The sequence below is a fragment of the Ambystoma mexicanum genome, chromosome 7p (assembly GCF_040938575.1).
Source record: "Ambystoma mexicanum isolate Mex_15411 chromosome 7p, UKY_AmexF1_1, whole genome shotgun sequence".
Classification (NCBI taxonomy): domain Eukaryota; kingdom Metazoa; phylum Chordata; class Amphibia; order Caudata; family Ambystomatidae; genus Ambystoma; species Ambystoma mexicanum.
The window spans coordinates 496,370,339-496,388,623 of NC_090939.1; the positions used below are offsets into that span (position 1 = coordinate 496,370,339).

General features: G+C 48.0%; 1 protein-coding gene and 1 long non-coding RNA gene across 7 annotated transcripts in view; one reads left to right on the forward strand and one right to left on the reverse strand.

Moving 5' to 3' along the window:
* The window catches only part of LOC138526140 (uncharacterized), a 66,656-nt gene that overhangs the window by 26,651 nt on the left and 21,720 nt on the right, over positions 1 to 18,285 (reverse strand). The window lies entirely within an intron of this gene.
* The window catches only part of LOC138526138 (large ribosomal subunit protein uL2), a 41,195-nt gene that overhangs the window by 18,613 nt on the left and 4,297 nt on the right, over positions 1 to 18,285 (forward strand). For all 6 annotated transcript variants that reach the window (XM_069636529.1, XM_069636526.1, XM_069636527.1 and 3 more), the window contains exons 4-5: positions 13,413 to 13,631; positions 16,373 to 16,488. In XM_069636529.1, the coding sequence (XP_069492630.1) occupies positions 13,413 to 13,631; positions 16,373 to 16,488 (335 nt within the window). The remainder of the gene's footprint in view (positions 1 to 13,412; positions 13,632 to 16,372; positions 16,489 to 18,285) is intronic.

Below are 18,285 nucleotides of genomic sequence, written 5' to 3' on the forward strand. Positions count from 1 at the left end.
TGCCATTTCCATAACCCATAATTATGGAAAATACACCATTTAAATTTTGCCTGAAGTGTAATCGTAAATTCCCCTGGGTCGACAAACACTTAGTTTGCTATTTGCGTCTCCCGTGAGACCACGCCAAAACGTCATGTCGGTCGTGCAGGCTTTTCCAGCCTACGATATTAAAGGACCGCTCCACAAAATGCTGGGCCTCCTAGGCCAGGCAACTCAAGGCCATGGAGGTAGAGGGAACCTTTAGCGATGGCAGTGATGCCACACTTTCGGACGGCAAGGGCACCGGAGCAGCTTCAGCTACTCAAGCACAGACCCCCGACCCTGTAGGACAGGCCGGCTGCCATGTTGTGGGGACTACACCCGGTGGTGGCAGCGCTACAAAATCACACACCACCAAGCGCATAAGCCCCAGTCGACATTCGGCAGATGAGTTGAATACTCAACGTAACACCCCGTGAAAGGTCCACGGAGTCCCAGTCCTCTGGGCCATCTCGTTCAAGATCTCCAGACAGCAAGGGTGTTGCTTGAAAAACTCCTTCCGAAGGCCAATCGTCCGCCGAAGAATCCTCGGCTCCCACACCCGAAATTTGACGTTCTTCGTCTGATAAAAACAGCAGGCCCCAAGAAGTCTGTTAAACTCCCGGGCCCCAGAGTGGGGGAAAAAAAATCATGAGTCCTATAAGACCCCTCACAAAGACAAGAGTCCTACTAGGGTCAAGTCATCACAAAAGGGAATATTGTACAAGCCCATAGAGCAACCCAAAGACTCTAGGCCAAAGATTATACCGCCCACTGAGGATATGGGTATTTCTACTTTTCCACTCAACCTATTGTAATCCCAAGTTCGAAGGAATGGTCTTCGCAAGATATCGATAGGGTTGTGCGAAGAATTACCTTTTTATGGTGAATATTTATGAAAAGAACCCAGATTTCACTCCACTCCTCCCACCTCAACCCCTTCTGGCTCTCAAGCCTCTGCCACACCCGCTCAACCCCCTCTAGTGTCCCTGTACAAAGCAGTTATAGATCTATATGACCCTGAAACGGATCCAGAAGACCAAGAGATCTCTCGGTTGTGGAAACATCTGACCCTCAACTTAATGGGGAGGATACAGATTAACTTTATTTGGATGATGAGACCCAGACGCTGACCAGGAGGCGAACATGTACTCCATAGATTCTCCTATTAATCGGCACCCCCCTGTGGTAGATCACCCCTGTCGACAATCAATTCCCCTTCTCAATGAAGTCTTAGCCAAAGCGGCGGAACACTTCTGAATTGACACACAGGCGGTAGAGGAGGATGGACTTCGCTGAACTCATTGTGGGACAAAATGACAGTAGGTCAGCTGATCCCACAGCTAAAATCGGTACAACTCAGAATACAATCTTCCTTTTTAAAAGCACCCAATCTCAAACTGGCTGTTAACCTCTGTGTGGAAACTATTCAGGCCTTCACCATCAGACCCCTTGCACATTGAAACCAGACTCATTGGTTGTCACCAAGACAGAGCAGGCACACCCCTTGCTTCCTCCGAGGCACCACCGGATAAGGAAAGCAAGAAGATGTATGCAATGGGTGGAAGGGTCACCTCTTCTTCGGCCTACCAGACGAGAATAGCTAACACTAGACTTTTCGCAAGTTATAACTGCCATAAGTGGGAGAAGGTCTGTTACTTTCGTCTGCCCCAGAGCCACTTAAATCGCAACTAGCTCAGGTGGTAGCAGACGGAAGGCCCGTATCTACTTGTCTCCTCGTCAAATTTCGATGCAGCTGACAATGCCGGGAGAGTCCTTGTAGAGGGGACTATGATAAAGAGGCATGCATGGCTTCGCCGGTCCGGCTTTAGGCCAGAAACACAAGCCACTCTAATAAATATGCCAGTGGAACCTAATGTGCACTTCGGCAAGGCTGTAGAAGACGCACTCGAGACAGCAAAGGATGAGTATGACTACTGGTCAAAGGGGTAACAGTAATTTTTTTTTGCTGTTTTCGGGGCCAAAATTCAGAGGATCCGGCTACAGTCCAGGCCAATGTTCCTATGACAACCAATCAAGGACAAGCCTTCCAAGGCTATCCATGAGGACAACGCAGAGGTCGTAGTCGGGGCAGAGGCCCAGCTCGAGGTGGCACCTCACCCCAGAGCAAGTGACATTCTTCTCCAGGTACCCTCCCATGCATCTCTTAATGGTGCTTGCCAAATCAGTGGGGCATCGCACAGTCATTTAAGGCAGGCCAATTTGTACACTAGATTAGAGTTGAGTTTTCTGCACAAGTGACTCACTTGAAGGGACAGTAAATGGATGTAAAAACTGGCCCTCAATCAGTTGAGCCACTCGTATCGACAATGGGCCCGCTTTACTTCCTGCTGATGGACTGGAACAAAGTCTGAAAGTATGGTGGGAACTCTGACCACTTCCTGACCCCCCCGTGTCAATAAGATCCTGTAAGTCTATCTACGAGAGGTCGGGTGGCTGTGAAGAGGCCTCTGTGTACTTAAATTCATAATGGTCAGTAGAGGAGTAGAGTAGTAGTGGGAGAGGGGGGGGGGGGGGCTCAGCATGTCTGTGGACCAATAGTTAAAATTCCATGATTATTGTATTTCCACATGTCCTGCTCCCCGGAAAAATAATCTGTTAAATCGTCACATTTTTCATGGGGCACTTGGGCACGTCTGATGCCGTGCCAGGAGGAACAGGCTCCAGGGAGGGTACAGGAGTTTCCTGGCCCGCCCTTTCACTTTGGGTAAGATGGATATCTCCATTGGGGGCCCCCATGTCCTTCAAGAGGGGATGCAAAGGTTGATTAGGATTGGTCGCAGTTGAAATGCCATTTAAGATTTCTCATATCAGAAGTAGAATAGTTGTGATACCTTTTGCTCCCCTTTAATTTCAGTCGAAAAATGTGTGCTCGTTCGAAAAGGGCCCCTTCCCTTTCAATCCTGACCATTTCAGGCCGTGCAGCACACAAAAATCCAAATCTTGCAGCCCCTTTGGAAAAGCAGAGCTGGGTTTGGCAGGAACCTGTGTATTCATCCCTTTATTAAGAACGACTTCAGTCGTATCAGTCTGCAGGCCGACAGGTCTTTCATTTCTTTCTGCATTTTGCTTGGGATGCCAGTTTTGGGTTGCTTATTAGTGGACCTCTCAAAGGTAGTAGGGGTGGAATGGATTAGGTCTGTAATATTGTTGGTATAAGCGCTTGCTGGGACTGATCAGGTGGTTGCAGAATTTCTAACCTCAGTCTTCCCCATCAGTTAGCAAATTCAGACGTACCTGCCGTTGTATACATTGGTGGTATCCCACATTACTCATGGAGTCCACACTGCTCCTCACGGCTCTCCCACGGCGAACACTCTGGAATGTTCCGTGTCCAGAGTGGGTGTTTGGTTCAGCCTCTTTCCAACACACTGGAAAGAGAAAGCAGACTTTCCTTGGTCTGCAAACGCTAAAGCAGCAAAACGTTCCGTGGATCAGAACACTGGGCAAACGCTTTATTTGGGATTAGAAATCCAGCAACGCTGACTAGTGGAAATTAGGGTGGGCAGTCTACTAATAAGTGCTACGCCCGGCTTTGTGGTGGCAAGTTTAACTGACACATTCTCTAAAGTGGCTGAGCGGACCATACTTTTAGTAGACCATGACTGGCTGAGTACTGCCTCCTAGCAATAGTATCAGTTGTGATTAATTTGCAAACCACATACTTTGATTTGAAGACTGTTTCCTTCAATGTTCCTGCACTCGAAAAATAAATACTACTGTATTGTTGGCAATTAATATTGCAGTGATAGAAATCTGAAAACGTTGCATGCAAGTACTGTCCTTAAATTGGGTGCAATGGGTGCTGCAGGATTTTAAGATGTGATGTTGATATACCTTACAACACAAACATAATTATCTATGAACAGCGCAAGTAAATGCAAACTTCTAATGAAGGTTTCAAAATTGAGGGGGATCTGTTCAGCTCCTGCTTCTAGCCTAGCAGAGTTTGAAACCAACAGCTACCCAGTTAGGTTTGACTTTGCAGGCAAATATGCCATTAACTTTGTATTTCGGAATGCTACCAAGAATTGACACATCTAGTACACATTTCAACATTGTACATAACGGACAAAAAGTAAATTTGCATCTCATGTGGAAGTTAGATTTGCAGTGTGCTGGAAACTGTTTCCACAGAGGTAGCCCCTGCCTACTGGCTGATACCCAAAACCCAGGAGCTGGTTTTGGCTTCTGCTCATCAAATGTTAATTTCGAACCCTGTAATGACAAACCTGTCTGTGTATTGTTACACCTTGATTTCTCATTTGTTGGATGAGAAAGGGAACGTGTTCCATAGTATAGGTGTAACGTGATTCGTTCTGCTCGGTTCAGGGCGGAGGGGTGGATTGTCGAGCTCATTCTGGAAGTGGGGCCTGGGGGGGAATTGTAGCCAACGTGAGCAGTTACTCCTGCTCCACCTCCAGGGTTTATTGGTTTAAACTTCTAATGCCTTTTGGGTGCTTGCTGGAAAAGATTACTCTTTACTGCACCTTTCCTTCCATTTCTATGTACCCCCAAGCCTTAAGCTGCACCACACTTAGCTTTTTGCTTATCTGTCATGGGGAAACTGACATGTCATTCAGGCTGTCAGTACTGGGAAACCTTGTTTCCCTTGTCTTGTTACTTAGTTACTACTTTAGTAACTTGTTATCACTTGTGATTTTCATCATTGAACTCGGGACATACTGTCCCCTTGTATTCGTCCTGTTTATATAGCGCCCGCCCCATCCCCATTTATATGGCCTAAATGTACTTTGTGGGTGGAACCTCCTCAGTGACTGCAGTCCATGTGCAGGAGGATGTACACTTTTTTTTTTTTAATTGAAGATGCTTGAGTGCAGTTTTGCTGGGTTATGACTTAGGTGGTCTGGCAAGGCTCAACGAAGCAGCCTGGAGGTCAGGCACGTGAGTGGGTGCGGTTGGTGTTTTAGGATAAAGGTTCTAGTGCTGAAGATTTGAAGTGTGCCCCACTAAACCGAATTTAGTTTGTCGCTGTATACTAATGGCATAAGTGTTGAGGTACGTCAGAGGTTTGTGTGGGCAGCTGTGTGCTGTAAGGACGGAATAGCATAGCCATAGCTGCATTCTAGGGTGCATGGATGGGTGATGGTGTCCACAAACGTGGTGTAAGGTATATGTACGGTTGCCTTGGCTGTAGTTCGGCTGCTTTCTTCTTCTTGGTCCAGTGTGATTGACTTGTGTCCCTATTTGTGGTTTCTCTGGAATGAAAGTCTGAGCCGTGGGAGACTGGCCGGGTTTGAGGGAGGGTGATTGTCAGTGTGCCGCTGCTTGCTTCTGTGGGGTATTGGTGGATAGTGTTTTTGGGATCTGCTTTTGTGTGCCTCGACAGTATAGAGGGGATGATTTCAAGAGGAGGGGAAAGCCAGGTTGAGGGCCTTTCTGAATGCCAGGTGATTGTCAATATTGCTAATGTGCAAGGAAGATTGTGCTTGGATGGAGGATCTGCCAAGTCTGGAGTTGTACTGTACTAGCGGGGATGCTGGGCCAAATCTGAGAGTCCTAGAGGGGTGGTAGTGGCTGACTTTGTTTTGCAACTCCGGCCCTGTGTTGTGGATGGCCAGGTGTGTGCGCGCACACATCTTTAAAGGTAGTGTCTGCCAATGGGAGCCAATGGATGAGACTGTAGAGCTTGTGTGTTCTCCGGGAGGTAGGCTAATGAGCAGGCGGGCTGCAGCATTTTGGTTTCTTTGCGGTTTCCTCAGCTGAAATGCTAATATGTAAAGGCAGTTTGTAGTCTAAGCGGGCGAGGATCATGGAGGATGAACGGTGAGTATAGGTGAGGTAAGGGATGATGCGCCTTAGGATGCGTAGGTAAACTGGTTCTGGAAACAGTTCACCTTTTTCAGAGGAGAATTGCTTAGCATTTCAGTGCTGCACTGCTCCTGGGCAGGGCAAGGACATGTTTGGGATATTTCTCTTCTGTGAAAGATAGTGGGCTAGAGAATCAGAATCTGCGTAAGGCCCTCGTAACCGGGACTAATGTACGGCAGGGCGACTCCCAGGGCACCTGGGAGTCTGTCCCGCCTGTCTTCTACTTCTCTTGCAACATCTGTGGCTGCTTCTCAAGGAGCTGTTTGCCTGAGGGGGGCTGCAATGGGCAATGGTTATGGCTCTGTGCTGCTCAGGAGCATGTGTGAGAGGTGCAGCGGAGACCGCTAGAAAAGTTGATAAGACAGCAAAACGGGCAGGAAAGTGGAGGAATGGGGGCAAGAAAGGGCAACAGACTAACGCATAACCCAGCACAATGGAGTTCGCACAGACCAGTTAACAGCGCTTAAGCTCAGCGAACGGTGCAAACCGAACTGAAGCTGCCAACACATACAGATCTCACTTTACTATTCCCACCTACACAAAACCACCCTTTTTTTCCCCCCCCAACTCCTTTTCAGATCCGCCAGAGCACCTGGGGAACACTTTGGGTGCGCGGTACGAATACCTTTAATATTAACAGGAAAGCATTGGAAACACCTCATCAAAGTGAGGACTCTCCTCTACCTCTCTTGGCCCCACTCTGGACAAATCCGATCCATGAACGTTTACAGGTGCTCCCCTACTCCTCCAGAACCATTAAGGGCCGCATCACTTTTGCCACTGGATCTTACCCCTCTCCTTAAAAGCCTGTCGATCCTACGGATCCAGGAAAAATCACCCGATGTCCGTTCCTGGGCAAACTCCTGGGAAAGCTTGCCATTTCCCAGCTTACTCTCCACACGGCTGTCTCCATGACCCTTAGTCTGGCGTGGGAGCAGCCATAGGCACGGAAACTACTCTCATGAACACCTGTGAAGATCTGCACACTAATCTCGAGTCTAGCCTTCCCCCGTCCTCCTCCTTGACCGTTCCTCTGCTTTTGACACGGTCCATCACACCATCCTGATCTACTATATGAACCTGGGCATCACTGATCAGGCCCTAAAGTAGTGGTTCTCCTAGCTCGACCCTCACATGTCCAACTTGGGTCCTTTCTCTCCACCACCTCTCCACACGTGGTGTTCCCCAGAGCCCAAACCTTTCACCCTGTTTTTTCCAGTTTATTTGGGCCACCTTCTCTAACTTTGAGTGTTTTGCAGTGACACTGCTCTTTCAGGCTCCCCTGGGCCTCCTCTCTCATTCCTGACTATCCGCGATTCAGGAGTGGTTTGCCGCTAATGATCTATGCCTTAATGCCAGTAAGACTGATCCTTTTCATTGGGACTGTTGCTCCTGCTTCCCCCTCTGGGTGCCCTCCTTGGGCCCTCTGCCTTTGCCTTCCTTTGAGGCAAAAAACCTTGGTGTCATCTTCCAATCCACTCTCTCCTTCTCTCCACACATCAGACCTTGCTATGAAGTACCATTTCCAGCTACACTTCCTCAGATATTATTCCTTTTCCCCAGAAGCTCACTGTCCCCAGAGCCCTGATTCTCTTTAGGTTGGACTATTGCAACAGCCTCTATCCCCATCTGCCTTCCTCTACTCCCAACTAATCCAGAACAGGACTGCAAGACTAGTCCTTGGCCTCAAGCCCACAGTGGCCTCAAGTCCACAGATCGTATCTCCACTGGCTCCCGGTGACTGCAAGGATCAAGTTCAAGACCCTCTGCATCGTCCACAAGGCCTTCTGGTGCTGCGACCCGCACTACATCCAACTCCATTCCTAAACACCTTCCTTCTCAAGCCCTTTCACTCCACCACCTCCAACTCTGAGGGTCAATCGCTTCTCCAGGCAGAGAGTGGGGGATGGGTCTCGCCTCTCTGTAGGTGTCTCCCTCTAGAATGCCCTCCCTGCCCCTCTCAAACTTGAGCTAGATCACCTGAAGTTCTGGAAGCAGCTTAAGACATTCCATGTTGCCTCGGCTTTCTTTCCCTCCCCCTGCCCCCGGCTGACCTACCTGTCCGCTGCGTTGACTGGTGGCTTGGCTGCTACCCTCAGTCTCATTGGATTCCAGGAACCTCCACAACCAGTTTCCCCAGCACTTACTTCCGGGCCTACCGCGCGCTTGGGTACTGTAACACATCAGTTCCACCCCCCCACCCCCCTCTCCTTGCGCATAACCAGAGCTGCACTGCCCTGGCTACACTTACTCGGAGCATGCTGCCCTGTTTGCACTTACCGCCCCCTACACTGCGTTATCACACTTGCATAATCTGAATGACATGAGGCCTAGTAAGATTGTTTGTTTTGTTCCCCCCACCCCCTTGTCATGCCTAGAAACTTGTGTGCAGGCGCGTTCTATTGTAATTGTTAAGCGTTTATAAACAAATGAAGTGCTTCAAGGTGGGAAGGGAACAAGGGAATAGTCATTCTTCTGAGGCCTTGAAGATTCCAAATGATCCAACAAAAATAACTAGCATAGTAGGCACAGAGGCATATCAACTAATGAAGTGCTTGACAAAGGGTGAGGAGTAGAAATACAGAAGTTGCGGGGGGCGGGGAGAGAACATACAGATCATGAACTACAGTACTGCTCTGGCAAGCAATTCAGATTGCTTGATGGTTGGTCATCAATGCACCTATGCATAACCAAAACTAGGGAGGGCGGGGGGAGATGAGATGGAGGCTTGGACAGACTTACTGGGCCTACAACATTCAAGGTTGAGTACGTGTGCTCAGACCAGCAGGGGCCAGGGTTAAGTGCAGAGTGATTGCCCCTACCATGGGGCCTATTGCAATAGCATGCACAGTGCATGGGCCCAGAGGCAAGTGTGGGACTGGTGGGGAGCCTGGGACCTGTGGGGTTTTGGGGGTGCACCAGTCGGTTCACTGAACGGGGGGTGTGATGGGAGGGAAACGAGTGGCAAGAGGGCAGGTTAGCAGGGGTGAGGAAGAGGAAAGTCAAGTTTCCATAACTTAAGGTCTGGCTCAAGACGGGGGAGGGAGGCACCTGCAGAAGATTCAGATCTACTCCCAAATCTGTTAGGAGAAAACGGCTCACCCGCAGAAAGTTGGAGGCTGAGCGAAGTGCTCTAGAAGGAGAGTATTTGGGGAGAGCGTTGTAGATAGTAAGGCCCCAGAAAGCCTTGTGGACTATGCAGAGGGTTTTGAACTTTAACCTTGCAGCCACGGAGAGCCAGTGAAGAGACTTCAGCGCTAAAGACTGTTTTGTATAAGTTGAATAGGATGGAGAGTAGAAGTAGGAAGAATAAGGAGACTGTTGCAGTAGTCCAGTCTGGATAGAACCAAGACTCTGGAGACAGTGACCATCTGGGCGAAGGTGAGAAAAGGCAGAATACCTCTGAGGTGCAGCTTTGTAGTGGGACTTTTTGGACATTTGAGATGTGAGAAGGGTAGTAGTTGCAGATGACCCTCCTCCCCACATCTGCCCCACCCCAGGTATTTGCCTCACTGGTGGGTGGGGTTGCAGGACCCAGGGAGGCTGGGAAGGTGTGAGCAGGTGTCCCAATGAGGATGATCTGTCTCGCTGGTAGTAAGCCAAAGGTCGTTAACAGCACCCCAGTACTGAATTGCAGACAGTCTGGAATGAGCATGAGGAAGAGGCTAACCGGAAAGAGGTGTCATCCGCATAGCAAGTTGGAGGTGAATGTAGAGATTTTGTGGGCCAATGGGGCCATGTAGACATTGAAAAACCAGGGGGATAGATTAGATCCCTGGCACACCACGTGGAGGCTAATGGTGGAGACTAAGGACCCAAGTGCCACCTACGAGGGCCAGTCGCAGAATGGACACAAGCCACGCCAGGACCTGATCTGTGATGCCCAGGTATTGCAGATGGAAGATCGGGATATTGTGGCTTACTATATCAAAAGCAGAGGAGAGGACAAGAAGAATGAGGACGGATGGAGAGTTGGAGTCAAGGTTTCAGAGGAGGTCTTCACAGGTGTTAAGACAGTTTCTGTGCCTCGATGCTCTAAAGCCAGACTGATGGTCATGGAGACAACCCACAGATTCAGTGTGGAGGGTAAATTGAGAGAGAAGGATTTGGCCGGTGGCTGCACAACCAAAAGCATATATCGAAGGGCATACCACCTTACAATCAGCAAAATCTGTCAAACATTTGCTTGCCGCAACTCTGAGTACCATGGGTACACCCTAGCAAGGTTTAGGCAACAGGAAAAAAAGTACTCCATTAGTGCCCCAAAGTTTGTAATATTTGCATGATTAGTTTGTATTTTAGTTTCAAAATCCAGGATAATCGCAGGAAGTGTTTTTTGCAACCTGAAGCTGGGAAACCACGCAGGTGCTTGGTATCTATTGCCTATATAAAAAATATCTAGAATGCTAACTTTAGCTGCGGGTTGATGAATTTGACTTGATTTGAATAGCCCAGTTTTTGAAAAGGGCCTTAGTGAGCCGAAACGCGTGTCAAACAAGACTGGTGTGCAATTTGAAAATAAAATACAAATTACAAACTTTGGCACACTAATTGAATTAATGATATATTTTATTTATAGCGTGCCTATACGCAAGTGTTTCAGAGTGCGATGAGGCAGGGGAAGGGAACAAGGAACAAGACCAACTGTCTTACTAGGTCCAGTGACCTTGAGATTGCGCTAGTGCGAGGGGGGGGGGGGGGATTGCAGGACATAGGATCGACAAAACACAGAAGTGATGCAAAATAAAGTAGCGCAGCCAGCAAGTTTGGGTGGGGGGGGCTATAGGGTAACGGATCAGTGCAGTGGTGCCCTGCGGCAGTGTGGGTGTGCAACTGGGGGGCAGGGACCTATGCCCAAAGTTCTGAGGGTAGCCAGGAACCAGTGCAGTGATAGACATGGGATCAGCAAGGAAGAGAGAAGGCAGGCAGAAGCAAAGGGAAAAGTCTTTAGCAGGTTCCAGAACCTGAGAGTTCTGCTCAAGTTTCAGAGAGGCTGTTCCAGAGGGAGGCACCAGCTAAAGAGCGATCTGCCTCCAGCTGAAAGGTGATTCCCCCTCAAGGAGTTGGAAAAGCGAAGAGTTCGTGTAGGGAGATATTTCAGAAGAGAAAGCTGGAGATGTTTTGGTCTCCTGCCCCAGAAGGCCGTGTGGACAATGCAAAGGGTCTTGAATTTGATACTTGCAGCCACTGGGAGCCAATGGAGAAATGTCAGTGCTGACGAGATACGAGCCCTGGGCTTGAGGCCAAGGACAAGTCTCGCAGCCCTGTTCTAGATGAGTTGGAGAAGATGGGGAGTGGAAGCAGATTTAAAGAGGCTGTTAAAGTAGTCCAGCCTAGAGAGGACCAGAGATATAGACATTGAGCTTCTGGGGGAAGGAGAGGAAGGGAAGAATATTTGAGGTGAAGTGGGTAGTTTGACTTAGAGATGCAAGGAGAATGTGGAAGATAACCCTGAGGTTCTTGGCATCACAGGTGGGAGCCAGAAGAGGGCCTAGGGAGGCTGGCCAGAGTGCAGGGAAAGGGGTATAGGTGCGCCGATGAGGATCTCAATCTTACTGGCATTCAGGCAGAGCTCATTGGCGGCGTACCATTCTTGGATTGCAGACAGTCTGGGATGAGAGGAGAGGGGGCGGCAGAGGAGCCTAAAAACAAGCTGGGTGTTGTCTGCATAGCATTGGAAGTTGGAGCTGAGTCCAGTGGTGCGGTGGGCGAGGGGGTGACAAATAATTTAAACTAAATTTAGAGCCAGTTTGCCCTGGAAAGATCAGGCGATAGTTGGCTGGAATGGAAGGGTCGGCAGAGGGCTTTTTGAGAGGGTGCACAAGAGTGCTTATACATGACCTATCACATCAATGCATCTTGCTATGCAGTACAGTGGTGTGTAACAGGCCATTTGGTTCGTCCAGGTTTGCTAAATGGACAAGCAGGTGGCAGCAGTGAATTTTTACCTCTTTTGGGGCATTATGGTTTTGCCTTGCCACGTTTGGTTAACTGTGGCTAGTGACCATGCCACAAGATTTGTTCGTTTGGCCTTTGGCCATCTTGTCTTTTTAGCCTTCTTCCTGGCCTGGAGAATCTTTATATAGACTTCCAGTGCCTGGGAAAGCGGAGTCTTTTGGCGCGCTACTGGAGGGCTAGACTTGCCTCTGCGAAATGTTGTGGTCAAAGCATCAAAGGGACCCGAGATGGGAGGGAAAGCCGGACTGCGACGAGGGAGTCCCTTTGTCGCTGTGCATCAGTAGCCACTGTTCAAAATTGCCTATCTGTCCATTTCTGCCCTGAGGGGCCCTGCATCAACTTTTGCTGCATTCTTCCACAGAGTCCTTGCAACATCTTCAGACACCGACAGATCTGCTTGAACCTGCAACCCCTGGTAATCAAAGGCTGAGGCTGACTGGAATAGCGACCTAGGACCGACTTCAACCCACCTGCTAGGTCTCATGAAGAATCTGATAACTGGGTTTTTGGTGGTGTGGGGGGCGGTTGAGTTAATAGATATACTTACCTGCACCGCTAACTACCCTCTAAAATGTTAAAACTTTTCTAACACTTTAGCTTTGCCATTGCTTGTTCACACAAGCACTCAAAATTGCTAACACGTTTGTTATCTTGGTTAACTCATCCCCCAACACTTGGAACACTGGACACCAGGACCCTACCTTCATTTTCTTTCCAGCTTCACAAAACTGTCTGGAACTTTGCTGAACTTTTGGGCACAAGGCCCGAGACAACTACTAATCGGTACCCTTCTTATTTTGCCCTACACCTGTAATTGTATATATGTATCTAATGTTGTATTATCTAATGTTAGTGTTGTGTGATTAGTATTCCCTGTTGTAGTCATTTTTCACTGGTGTATTCGGCCATAAGAGAAGTAGTTGTATACTTATTTGTAGAAGTGTGTTCCTTGACTCCTTTGCAGTGTGTGCTCAATGTTCACCTCTTACAAGCTCACCCCCTCTTCAGACTTAGCCTAGACCCACTTGCCTTGCTACCTTACAGGGGGTTTGGCTACAGCCCCCAAGAGTTATCCCTGTCGCAATATAAATTTGAATTCTATAAATCTGTCCACCATGTCAGAGTATAGAAAATCAGCCCTAGCAGTGCTTGTGGAAGCATTGTATGCTTTCATGTCTGTAGGGCTGATGGACGGCCATAACCCCACATGCAGCTACTTGCAATACTCCAGACATAGAATGGACAGTAGAGAACTTGTTAACTAAGCATCATTGCCAGCAGTACAGTGCTGTAAATCCATGTGGCAGTGCAGGGTTTCACAACTGTCCTTGTAAATGTTACTTGGCTAATACGTGTACACTTTCTCATTTCATTTTTAATACTTGGCGAAAGCCCTTGGGGTGGTCTTAGGACTGAGACTCATGTCTTGTAACATGTAGGCTTCATTTTCTATTTCATAGAGTCCTGTGTAAGCTTTCAATAGTCTGTCCAGGCTGAATAGTCTGCTGTGTATGAGAAGTTACCCCAAAATAGTTGTACGTTTGGTTTGATTCTTTTATGAAAATGTTTCCTTCTAATTACAGCCCAGCTTAATATTGGTAATGTTCTCCCTGTTGGAACCATGCCTGAAGGAACAATTGTGTGCTGTCTTGAAGAGAAGCCAGGTGACCGTGGCAAGCTGGCCCGTGCCTCTGGAAACTATGCTACAGTAATCTCTCACAATCCTGAAACTAGGAAAACGAGAGTTAAACTTCCTTCGGGTTCCAAGAAGGTTGTCTCCTCTGCAAACCGAGCTATTGTTGGTAAGTTACTGAAGCAACACATTTACTTTCAAGATCTTATGCGTTGAGTGTCAATATTATTGAACGCTCAACCACTTCAAACTGACTTGCATGGCCATAGTTGCCAGGCGTGAATTCGGTTTTCCATGTTTAATGTTTTTATTCTGTAACCACAGTTGAGGTGTAAACACCCCACTAGCAAATGAGTACTCCGCTAATACATGGCTGCTGTTGCATACCTGTCTTTCCGGGGCTTGTCACGCTGCTTGGATGGACATGCTATACATAGTCTACCAAAGTGGTTGGCTTTAAGTATTACAGACTATTTCAAACAAAATGAACAGGTGTTAATGTCGCACTATCCCTATCCTACATGGACTAGCAACCCTTCACGTGCCAACTTACTTGGATTTCTTTATATATACCTGCCATCCGTTGGCAGCAATTTCACAATGGGGAGCTTTTTGGCATGAACACAATATTTGTTAAGTGTTCTCACAATTGACAGACAAAAGGGGCAACAGCATAGAGGTGTACTGTATGGAGAGTGGGGGGGCATTATACGAACACCTTTAGCACTCCATTTCCCACCCCCTTCCCTATACAAAGACCGCATTGAAAACCTCACCCCTAAGGGAAATTAAAGTTTAAATTGTGCCCACCATGCAATTCAAAATTCCCCTGGCACATTGTAATGGTGGTCTTCCTCAAGACCATGCCAAGGACTGCTGCTTGGCATGCCAAAAATTCAAACCCAAATACTTAAACGGCAACAGAAGCACTGGGTAACATAAGCCATGCAGAGTGGTGCTACGAGAGTCTAAAATTCAGACTTTAGAAACTTCTAAAGACTTTATTTTTCTAATTTTCCTTCCCCCTCACGTGCTAAACTACATTTGCAGCTGCGACTGGGGCCTGGTCTCTTCAGTCATAGGGGTTGGACCATCTCGTCCCAGCATCCTTTATCGGCACTTGCTCTCCTCCGGGCTTCCTTTCCCGGACTAGCCCAACTGGTCCGTCCTGACCACACATTTCCTCCCACCCCTAGCACCTCTTGGCCCACCCAGCACTTAGCCACCCCCAGGGTACCACACTCCTGCACTTCTCCCTCCTCCCCTTGCATGGTAGGACATGGCAATATAACATGCCATTTTAGTTCCGTTTGAATCCCATGTGTCCTCCCACACCCCCACGTATTATGTCTGGAAACACCAATGTATAGACTCCATACAAATGTCCAATAAATAAGACTAAAATTTCTCTACCTGTCCCAGTTGTTTAAATCATGCAGCTGTTGCTGACTCTGCAGACTTTCCCAAGATTCCTGTCTACAACTGTATAATCACTTGGTTGCACACCGGGGTCCTGTAAGGGAAAGGGGAATTGGATAAAATAAAGTTTCTGCCTGCTTGTTTTTCTTCCTCTGCTTCTTCCTACACTCATGCTGCAATCTGAAACATGCAGATGACATTCCTGTGCTATTTTTCTAAGTTTTAACCTTCTGATCGCGGTCTAGCCCCAGTTTATTGCCCAGGGGACTCAAATCTGCTGGAGCACTTTATGGTTACAAAAAATGACCTTAAAGAAGCTCCTACCAAATATTCCCCAACCATGTCCCTTTGAGTTCTGGAGGCTGATAGGTGCCTAGGTTCCACAATTATCAAGCAAAGGACTGCTTACTTCAAATCTCTGCATGAGGCGGGTAAGAACCCTCAACAGGAATCCACTATTCCTCATTGGAGAACTGTTCTTTTTTATTATATTGGATATGGCTTTCATCCTAGGGAGAAAAAGGTGGGGATAAAGGACTCTTGCCTGACCGGGAATTCCATGTCTTGGGAACTGCATATTATTGCATCGCCACCCCAATCCTGTGTAGCTGAATTCATCCGGTGGAAGGTCCTCACAAAAATCCATTGATTACCATATGCCACGGCCTGTGGGGGAAATTGGGAGAGGGACTGCTATCCCTACCTATATTCTGTTTTAGCCAGAGCATGCACATCAAGTTTTCACAAACTTTCACGTGTCTTCCCATCTGCTGCCACCCAAAAATTAAGAGTTCATTTTTTAAAAAAATGTATTCTAGATGTCCTGTTAATTGAGATTTGACACGCCCAATTGTGTTTAATAGTTTTTTTTTAACCTTGATTCTCTACCTTCCTATGAAAGGCATTTTATGTTGGTAAATTATATTTATACCGTGCACCATCCCCACCGAGTGATCCTGTGGATCTAAAAAGCTTTAAAGGCTGGAATTATGTACTCCATTCAACCTGTTATGGCCTGACATGTTACCTGTGAATGAGCAGCTGTGGCAAGCCCTAGATTTGGAATATTTAATAAGCACTTTCCTTTAAAAACCAGACTAACCAGGAACTTTTCCTTCCCCGTAACCCCTTGTTGTAATACATGCCTGCAGAAATGTATTGCCATTAGCCAAAGCCATGGAAGGCTCAAGTTAAGGCTAAAATTACAAGTCTGTTATGTTCTGCATGTGTACAAGTTCTCTACATGCGGAGTAGGGTATTTTCTTCATGTTTCTGTAAGAACCATTGAATCTATCAGAATTGGTGTTGCAAACTGATCTCCCTTAGGTATGGTGTACTGTTGTGACCTACTGATCGGATACCACACTTGCTCGACAAATGCATTATTTCCCCCTCTGCCTGAGGAGCAAAGTTGATGAGCATGTTCATGCCTTTGTTTGTACATGCATTTCATTCCTTTAACCTAAAACAGTGTGTCCGATTTTGTTTCAGGTGTTGTTGCTGGTGGTGGTCGAATTGACAAACCAATCCTAAAGGCAGGTCGTGCCTACCACAAATACAAGGCAAAGAGAAACTGCTGGCCGCGTGTCCGTGGTGTGGCCATGAATGTAAGTATTGATTGTTATCCATGAACCCCCCCCCCCCCCCCCCCCCCCCCTTATTTATTTTTGTTGGGTATTTTTTTGGGCTCCAACCTTATCCATCAGGAACTGAAGATGGAGAGTGCACTGTTACTATTTCATAGAGGCATGTGAGTTAGAACGGCAAGGTGTATCCAATGATGATGATGGTGCTTTTTAGATTTCAACTGGATTAGCATTTCAAATGGAACCATAATAAAAGCTTTTGAATGGGCACTGCACCACCCCGTCCACTAACACTGCGTCCATAAACTTAAGTGCTTGGTGCAATCCCAGAGCACCAGTCCGTTCCTGCAAATCAGTCAATCCTCCCATGGTTCCCCAATTTCCCTGCTACTCCCATGCCTACCCACCCCCTTCAATATACCGCCCCCATACCCATGATGATGGTAGCCTTACCCTATTAAAACAGTCTCTGGGGGAGGGTGTCTGGCCAATTGCATCTTCAACCCGAATATCCCCTCCCCCCACCCCCACTCCACCCCCCTCCCCACTGCTCCTTCCGCTCAGCATACACATATGCCCCCAGAGTGTTCAGGTCTCATCTAGCAAATGTGTAAGGAACTCCATGTCATGTATAGATCTCACATTTGCCTCACTCCCTTTCAGCTGGCATCCTCACTCTTCCACAACTGGGCGAGGCTGGATCTAGCTGCCACCAACCAACATTACCCTTACCATGTGCCGTCCCCCGCCTCACCCCAAAGCGAATCAACATGGAGTTCCCCACTGATTCCATCGGCCCCTTTTGTTCCACAACAACCTCCTGCAAGTACATTTGCACCCTTCCGTAGCCCCACCACAAGTGGTCTTTGCCCTGCCCACATTTCCAACAGCCTGGGTCGTATCCCTTGCACATCTTTGCCGGCACCACTGGCGGGTAATTCCACCTATGCATAACCCTTAAGGCATGGTGCCGATATTGCTGGGAGGCTGAACTGGAAACCATTCTGCACATCAAGGCGCATAGAGCATCGTCTTGCTCTTCCCCTTGGTCGCGTTCCCATCTAATCCTAGCTGGTGGCGGGTTCCTTGTTTCCGCCATTTATTTCCCATTGTAGAGTCGGACTGAGGCCCCTTGAGCCTTTGGTCATGATCAGAAGTCTCGATCAGTCGGCCCCCTCTGCAAGTTCTCCCCAGCGACCCTCCAGTAGGACTCCCTTCAGCTGCAAATAGCGGAATATGGATAGTGTACCGATCTGCAGGCATTCTGCTGGCTGCTCCACCGAAATGAAGGTCGGCTCCTCCCACATCTGGCCTGCCCAACACAGCCCTGGCACTATCACAACTGGAACGCCATTGGTTCTTCAATTCTGTCTAGCAGTGGGGAGCCCAGATGCAATTCAGGGGGATGGTCGCGTGGACAGCCACCTGTTCTCCCCACCCGCCCACCAGAGTCCACAGGACTTAAATGACCGGATGATGCAACACCCTCAGGATACATGAGCGGGGAACCCATAGCCACTCCAAGGGTGGACGTCAAAAGAACCTCATTGGTCAACGGCATCCATTGATTCTCTGTTGCTGGGTCTGGGTGATCCACCAACACCCTTAGCAGGGCTGCTTTGTAATGGGTCTAGAGATCCAGAAACCCCACCCTCTGCAAGTCTCACGTCTTGTATGCTATTCTGCCCCGCCTATAGACATTTCAGAAAATCCCCCTTTACTGCCTCAAAGGACTTCGGGAGCATCTGAAATAAAAATAGTAATATCACAATTTGTATGCAATTTAGACCAGCTATACAAGTGAACCCCCAACCTTCC